The sequence below is a fragment of the Egretta garzetta genome, unplaced genomic scaffold (assembly GCF_000687185.1).
Source record: "Egretta garzetta isolate BGI_Z169 unplaced genomic scaffold, ASM68718v1 scaffold81, whole genome shotgun sequence".
In the NCBI taxonomy this organism is placed as follows: Eukaryota; Metazoa; Chordata; class Aves; order Pelecaniformes; family Ardeidae; genus Egretta; species Egretta garzetta.
This window is the reverse complement of record NW_009258671.1, coordinates 8,329,982-8,337,944: the sequence shown is the minus strand read 5'-3', so window position 1 is coordinate 8,337,944 and position 7,963 is coordinate 8,329,982. Positions and strand designations below refer to the sequence as shown.

At 42.2% G+C, this 7,963-nt stretch overlaps 1 protein-coding gene across 6 annotated transcripts in view; it reads left to right on the top strand.

Moving 5' to 3' along the window:
• Window positions 1-4,033: 4,033 nt before the first annotated feature.
• KIAA0930 (KIAA0930 ortholog) overlaps window positions 4,034-7,963 on the top strand; it is a 45,451-nt gene continuing 41,521 nt past the window's right edge. For all 6 annotated transcript variants that reach the window (XR_004841162.1, XR_004841165.1, XR_004841164.1 and 3 more), the window contains exon 1: window positions 4,034-4,185. Coding sequence is in view for 1 of the 6 variants with exons in the window: in XM_009648782.2 (XP_009647077.1) it covers window positions 4,075-4,185 (111 nt within the window). In the remaining 5 variants the exon portion in view is untranslated. The remainder of the gene's footprint in view (window positions 4,186-7,963) is intronic.

Below are 7,963 nucleotides of genomic sequence, written 5' to 3'. Positions count from 1 at the left end.
CCCCCCCCCCCCCCCATTTTTAAGAAGTCTGGATTACAATTACAAATTTTCTTGTCTCCTTTCCAAGTTAATGCTATTTAATAGTAGATTTTAAAGGCTAATTCTTCTTGTGTGCTGTTCCCCATCCTTCCTGCCTCTACTAAAATTTAATAAAAGAGCTGCGTGGAAGTGATTTGGCTCTTTTTGGCTTCAAGAAAAGTCCTTTAGCCACTGCAGTCAGCACAGTTCGAACATCCTCAGGCTGGTTTTAATTACAGCAGTGTGCCCAAGTATCCCTGGAGCTTGGAGGACAACTTTACATCTAATCTGTTGCAGGTGGGGTTTTGAATTGAAAGCTGTAAGGGTTTTCAGGTTTTTTTTTGTACCCCTGCATTATGCTGCAGTGCTGAAGTAGCTTCACTGCCACAGCACTTCTGTCCCCTGGTTTTCTGTTTAGGCTAATGTTGAATACATTCAATTAGTTTGTCTAGCTTTCCCCAGCAAGGGTAAAAGCACACACAAAGTCCTAGTACCTTACCCCATTTTGCTGTTCTCCTGCATGTATTAATGCTCCGTTATAACCACCCATAAGTAGTTCAGAAGAGTTTATTAACTCCTGTGCTTTATCGTGTAAAACATATCTGATGGTGTAAGCAGCTCATATGACAGCCTCTCAGATTTTTTGCAGGTACTGCCAGAATCTAGAAGTAGTTTAACCCTTGTTTGTAATGCTGGGTTTAGGTAACTTGATGATTTTTGCTTTATAAGGGAAAAATATTTCCCCCTCAGTAGAAAAAAGTTCTTGTATAAATTTAGGAGTGGCTTGGCTAGGGTTATTTTGTTTACTTATTTATGAAGCAAAACCAAAGTGGTATACTTTTGAACAGGAGAACTTTTTCAGAGATTATTCGTACAGAATCTTGATTCTTTTTTTCTTTTTCCTTTGATTTTCCTAGAACTCCAGATGAACTCAGGGCAGTCCTCTTTCTGCCTTTCCTCCCCACTCTCCATTTAATTAAAGCTGGGAATTCAGGTACTCAAAACCCATGAGATTTAATAAGTTTCTTTGAGACCATTAATGAATCACGATGAATACATGCCCTGTTTTCTACTCTTTGCTAAATAAAGAGGCGGGACCGGGTCACGGTGTCCTCGGCTGTCACTGGTACCACATGAACCTTCTTAACCAAGTTGAGCTCTGTCTTTACAGCTGTAGGGATTTTTGCCTTCCCCATTCCAACAGAGGGGGAATACTGCTCCTGAACTTCATGGCTTGAATACTTAGGAATTGGCTTTGAATTTCCAGCCTACTTATGTGTTGGTGGGTAGTTTAGAGCCATTTGTCCTTGTGTCAGTGGTATATCCTTAAACCTGGACAGTTCTTTTTCTCTTCTCGGTGGTTATCTGTGAATATACTCACTGGTGATAATCCTGTTCTGCCTCAGCCTGGTTAGGGGAGCCTGAACACATTTGAATCCACTCTTATGTGGGAGGCTCTCGGATATAGCTGTTTGCCTTACGGTCCTGTTCACCTGTGCCCAAGGGAGGGGGTTCAGATGCTGTAGATGCCCAGTATCCCGTATCTGATCTCTCCAGTGCTTGATTCCCTTTCTCTGCTGGAAAAACTGGATAGTACTTAAGTGCATTGCATATTTTATTCACGATTGCACATTATGTTCTATGCCACCTTAAGTAATTGAAATGACTTCACTGCAGCCATGCAAATAAAGCAATTGCAGCATGGCCTGGAATTAACCTGCACTGGGAACTACCTACCTTGGCCTTTTCTGTTGTCTCTCAGCCTTTTTGTTGGTTTTTTTTTTTTTTTTTTTTTTAAATACAATCAACTATATACATATTTTCAAATACCATCCTACTTGATGTTTAATGTATTCTGTTCACGGTCCATCAGTGGAATTTCATTTTGTTTTCAATATTACTTTTGGGTTTAGTTGGAGAGACCTAATATTTTGATTTCAATCACCCACTTGTCTGCTAAAAAATTTGAAAGTCTAATCTCTTGCACACTACAGTAATTAAAGATTGGAAGAAAGATTTGTCCTGCAAATATTGCACACGTGATGAAGTAGGAAAATGTGATGACTTACACTTCTGGATTAAAAGACTGATTGCTTTATGAAGCCCTGAATTTAGCCACCAGTGTCTAAGAAAACTCGTGTTCATTGTTCTGGTATGTGTCAGCTTTCTTGGCAATTGACTGGAAAATCTTTTAAAGCTTAATCCAGGTATCACTGTAAACAAAGGTCACTTCTGTCTCATGCAAGATTCTTCTCTTTGCAGAACTATTTCATACGTGCAGTGTGCTGCTGGGAGGGAAACACACCAACCTGAATGGTGGCTGAGGGCTGGGGAGCAACGTGTGTACCAGTCTGGCAGCTGACATATAGCTTTTAGGGAAATAAGCCACTGTAAAAGACAGATGTTCTGGACGGCAGGTTGTCAGCTGCACATGTGTACATGCACACCCCCCACCTGTCTCTCTGTCTTGTACATAACACTACCATCCATCATCCATTTCAGGTTTTTGCTGTTTCTCAGCAATACAGGGCTACAAAGATGATGAGGGGACTGGAGCATCTCTCCTATGGGGAAAGGCTGAGGGAGCTGGGCTTGTTTAGTCCGAAGAAGAGAAGACTGAGAGCGGACCTCATAAATACTTACAAATATCTTAGGGGTGGATGTCACAAGGACGGAGCCAGACTCTTCTCAGAGGTGCCCAGTGACAGGACAAGGGGCAGTGGGCACAAACTGAAGCATAAGAGGTTTCAGTTGAATATGAGGAAGAACTTCTTTCCTTTGAGGGTGACAGAGCACTGGAACAGGCTGCCCAGGGGGGTTGTGGAGTCTCCTTCTCTGAAGATATTCAAAGCCCGCCTGGACGATGTCCTGTACAGCCTGCTCTAGGTGACCCTGCTTTATCAGCGGGGTGAGACTGGATGATCTCCCGAGGTCCCTTCCAACCTCTGCCATTCTGTGATTCTGTAATATAATTTTTTTTAGCATTTCTCTCTTCACAGGTTTTAATACAGCGAGGCTGTGGCTAACAGCTGCAGTTATCTCTCAGTAGGGCTTCAGGGAGGGAATGCAATTACTCCATCAAGGAGACTCTGGTAGGACCAAGCAGTAGCGGAGAAATTCAGCTCCCTTGTCACTAGGCACAGCAGTGACTTCTCTCCTTGTCTGTAGCAATTTTGGCCTTTAGCAGCATGCAAGCCGTACAGCACAGAGATGCAGCACCTTTTGCTGTTTAATTATAGTTAAGTGCTTTGAAGTGTTTCACAAAATGTGATGTCACCTCTACTGTGCCTTCTTTTCCTGGTGAGAGGCTGACTGCCGTGATACTGCTGATGTAATTTGTCTGTCTCCTTGAACAAGACTTTGTTGCATCTTCCTCTTCCCATTTTTTTCCTTCTCCCCCTACTTTTTCTGGTTTAATTGGGATTCACAACTTCAAATCTCATTTCCTTGAGGAAGAGGTGGGTTTTATTCCTTGTCAGAAAGAGGGTGAATTACAGTCACCCCTGTATGGGTACAGTCTTGTTCCTGTGTATCAATTTGAGGGAGGTATCAGCTGCTGGTTTCTGAAGGATTGACTGTACTCCCTGAGAGCATATAATAAATCTGTTGGCAGCTGATGGCTTCGCATCATTAACTGGAGTATATATTGGCACTACATGCCTTTGAAATTACTCCTTGGGTGCTTCTTTGATGTATTCTTGCTCAGTGTCCTTCCTTCTCCGCGGCACAGGCATAGCAAGGATAGGCCTTGATCTGTGTTCGTTGTGCACAGTGGCAGACTGGTTGCCAGAAGGTGGTTTTGGTTGATGATGGCCAAAGATGGGCTATGGGTTCGTGCTGAATGGCAGCTATGCTGTACACTGTAGAAAAACTTACTGAGCTGTGCAAGAGTATTTCTGCTGCAGTTGGGTTCAACTGCACCATGTGTAGCAAAGACTTTGGGTGTCATGTTAAGCACAATCAAATGTGACATGCTAATTCCATAACTCTTACTTCTCCTTTCTTTTATGCCTCTTAGGGTGTTTCAAAGATGACCGTATTGTGTTCTGGACTTGGATGTTTTCAACATATTTTATGGAGAAGTGGGCCCCCCGGCAAGACGATATGCTCTTCTATGTCCGTCGAAAACTGTCCTATGTCAGTGGTGACAGTACAGAGGGGAAAAAGGTGAGTAATGATGTATTTTAACCCGGGAAATTTAAGGTAACATGGGATTTGGTGTTCTGGAGTATCTGAAACGTCTGAAGAACTACAAACCAAAGATAAGGAATCTCTAGCTCTGCCCACCACAAGAAGTTTTGCAAAATTGGCTCATAGAGAAATACTGTGGTTAACGCTATGAATGTCAGGAGCAGTGTAAGTGACCTGCACTATCACAGACTTGAGGAGATCAGAGAGTTTGCATGCTTTTTTGGGAAGCTTTGAGGTTGGTCAGCCTGCATTTAGGGGGAAAGGGAGGACATCCATGCTGATTTTTGTTTTGCTTTTCAATTATGATACCTTATGAACTGAAAGTTTAAATCTCTAGAAAGGGAGGAAAAAAAGGAGGAGGAAAATGGTCACACCACTATTTCCAAAAGAACCCTTCCTGAGATACCAGAGTATCAGGAATGAACACCTGTTGGGTACTCAGGAGCAGAATACACACAGCTTCCTGGAGCTGGGTTACAGTAGTGACAAACAGTGAAGAAACAACTGTATTCTCATAATCTGTGTTTAAGACAATATGGCCTCCTATAGAAATACTTTTTCTTGAAAACACATAATCAGGTAGCCTAGTGCTGCTGCTCAGGTATTTTCCCAATAGAGATTTGAGAAACTTCTCAGCATTTCATGGCAGTTTTCATCTTAGGTGGGGAAAGCAGAAGAAAGAGAAATGATAGTTTTATTGAGAATTAAGGAGTTGGCTGCAGAGGATTAAGAGCAGGAAGATAAATGGAGGAAGAAAAGACTGGGATTAACTTTGTGATATTTGTAAATAATTTACACTATTGTTGAATCACGGATATATGCACATGGTGTATGCAAGAGTGTTTTTAACCAGGTATACCAGAGTTCTCTGAGTGGTGACATAAAGAATCGTAGTTGTCAACTCCCTTGAGAAAGGATCCCAGATTTTCCCACATTTTTGTTGGGAGATACAGGAAACAGGCAGAATCATCTTTTCTCTTCCCCCCACGCCTCCAAGTTCCGTCGTGACAACCACTAAGGACATGATGGAAAAATACTGTTTTTTCTCTGTCAGATTAGTGATACAGTAGTCTTTGGCCAGCATACTTGGAGCTTTAAGACTTTTGGAGGAAACTTTCATTCTAATTGTTGTTTAAATGACTATAAATGCATTCCTGTTTCATAGCAAACAGTATTGTGGCTTTGTTCAGCCTAATAAAAGCATGGGTTGTTTAACCTCATGTCTTTCCCAACAAGGAGGGTGAACCTTGGAGGGAGCCTGGTCACTTAAATTCATTCACAGACCCCTGATCAATCTCCGTTTAACTTATTAATCAGTTTATTTTTTTGCTCATGGGGAAGAGGCAGTGAAATAAACCCTTGCATTTACTCTCAGAGCTTTATTTAAGCCTCCTAAAAGCATCATAAATAATACTTATATGTGAGGGGATTTCATAAGTGGTAGTTACTACAAAATCAGCATTAGTGAATTACTTGCTGTAACAACTAAGATGGCGAGTGTGCCTTAAAGCACACGCAGTATTTTATAACTCCCCCTTGACTCTTTGCATTTTGCTCACCCTCTGACAAATGAACCTTTCCTGTGACTTTGAAGTACTTCAGATGCTTTGTGAAACTTAATAGTTTGGTGATTCTTTGGTATCTGTGCAGCTCTCCTCCTGTTTGATTTTAGCTGACTGCTTTGCTGTTCCAACTCCTCTTGCATCCACTTCTTGAACCTGTCTGGTGCAGTGAGACACCAAACAACTACCCCTACTCTTTGAATTACAGCTAGACAGGTTTTTATTTTACTTTGTAGTTTTGTCCATTCTTTCTTGAAAGACGGTATCAAAATACCAGTCTCATATCATTAAAAGGGGAAGAAGCTAGAGACTGACATTTATAGAAGCCAAATATAATTTCAAGCATCCCTGCCACCCACCAAGCTGTGTGCTCTCATTTAGATCCCCAGAGGTAGACTGAAAAGGCAGATGACGGGGAGAGGTTCAGAATTGTTTGGGACCATGAAGGGCTAGGACTGGAGCTGCACTGTTGGCTCCTGCCTTCAGCCCAGGCTGTGCTGAACAGCCTGGTGACAATTTCTCCATGGTCCATGCAGCAGCTGACTACTAGGTAACCGTAGAAGTGGGTCTCTGTATAGCTTGGGTATACAGCAAAGCAAGTTCACCGTAGTTCTTCATATAGACTCTATATATGTGCTCTGCACTTGCCTGGCAATTGTACGTTTTGACTGAGGAATGCTGACAGAGACACATGAGGTGAATCGTTGTCCTACGACATCTCAGAGCATTAGTTTATATTCATGAAAATAAGATCTGCACAGCTTTGCAAGCACAATAATCTTCTGTAGGACTGATGACGACAACGACAACAAAAACGGACTGAGCGGGGAGGGGCTGTTTGAATGCTGACAATGATGATGGTTGTTTTCTGAGATTATGAGTTCACGCAGCATGTTTGCATCATTTGCATGCCATGGTGTGATGATTCATGTCACTGAGAAACAAGTGCCAATTTATCAAACGGTTTTCAGGTTTTGATTGCTGTCCTGTGTGATTAAAAGTTGTTCCTGCTTGTGGGGGTTTTTTTCTGTGCTTACTGGAGCTGAAGAGTGTCAACAACAACATTTGATTTTTAAGTTGAAGTGTAATAGAGGATAAGCAGAAAAAACCTGATAGGATCAAGATTAGAGGTTCTGTTCAATTTCAAGGCTGAATGAGAAGGGCTTTGGATGCAGCTTAGTTACAACAGCTTGAAGTAATAAATCTTGCAATTTGGTGTATCAGTAGGTGATGATGGTAAACTTCTCTACCATCATAAATTTTATTTTAAAAGGCCTTTTAAATGATCTACCCCCTGGTCTAAGTGACTTCGCATTTGCTTCTCTTTTTCCACCCCACCGATTTTTAAACTGCTCATGTATGGGTGAAACAGTGATTAAGCTCTTAATATGGTCTATGCCAGGGCAGAACTGCCGTGTCGAATTCTGGCCTGTATCCATTACACAGATTCTTGGATCCCAGAGAAGTGCATTCAACTCCGTGTTTCCCTGGCATGTCACAATAACACTCGCAGTTTTTTGTGCCAAGTTTTGAATATACTTCTTCTCTCAGTGTCTTTAAGCAAAACCGCAGACCCTATCTGTCAGGATCTGTGCAGGCAGGGTGCTGTGGAGCATAGCTTTTCTCAAGGTTAAGGGATTTAGTAGGCTTTTTTTAAGGTGGCATCCCTTCGCTCTTTATGCACTGTTAAGTCAAGACTCAAAACCCCCTTCGCTGCTGCCTTACACACCAGCTGATGTGACCTACTGGAAGATGTAAGCCCTGATCCTCACTTACAAAGTGACCTGTACATTACCAAAACCTGCAGCTTTAAAATCTTAAAGCGGTTGGACTTGGGATTCTGATTTTTAAATGGTATTAGATCAGGATTTAATATCTCTGGCTCTTTCCAGTGCGAAAGGTGTTTATAAAGGATTATGCTTTGTTACAGCTGCAAGCTTCTGATCTTTCTGTAGAGAGCAGCTTTACTTTCTCATGGGACTATGGAAGGTGGTGCTAGTATGGGGATGCGATACTGGACCTGGTGGTCACCAATGCAAGCGAGCTCGTTGGAGACGTCAAGATCCGAGGCAGCCTGGGCTGCAGTGATCATGCGCTGGTAGAGCTCACGCTCCTGAGGGAAATGGGAAGAACAAAGAGTACGGTCAGGACTCTGAATTTTAGAAAAGCAAATTTCCAGCTCCTCAAGGACA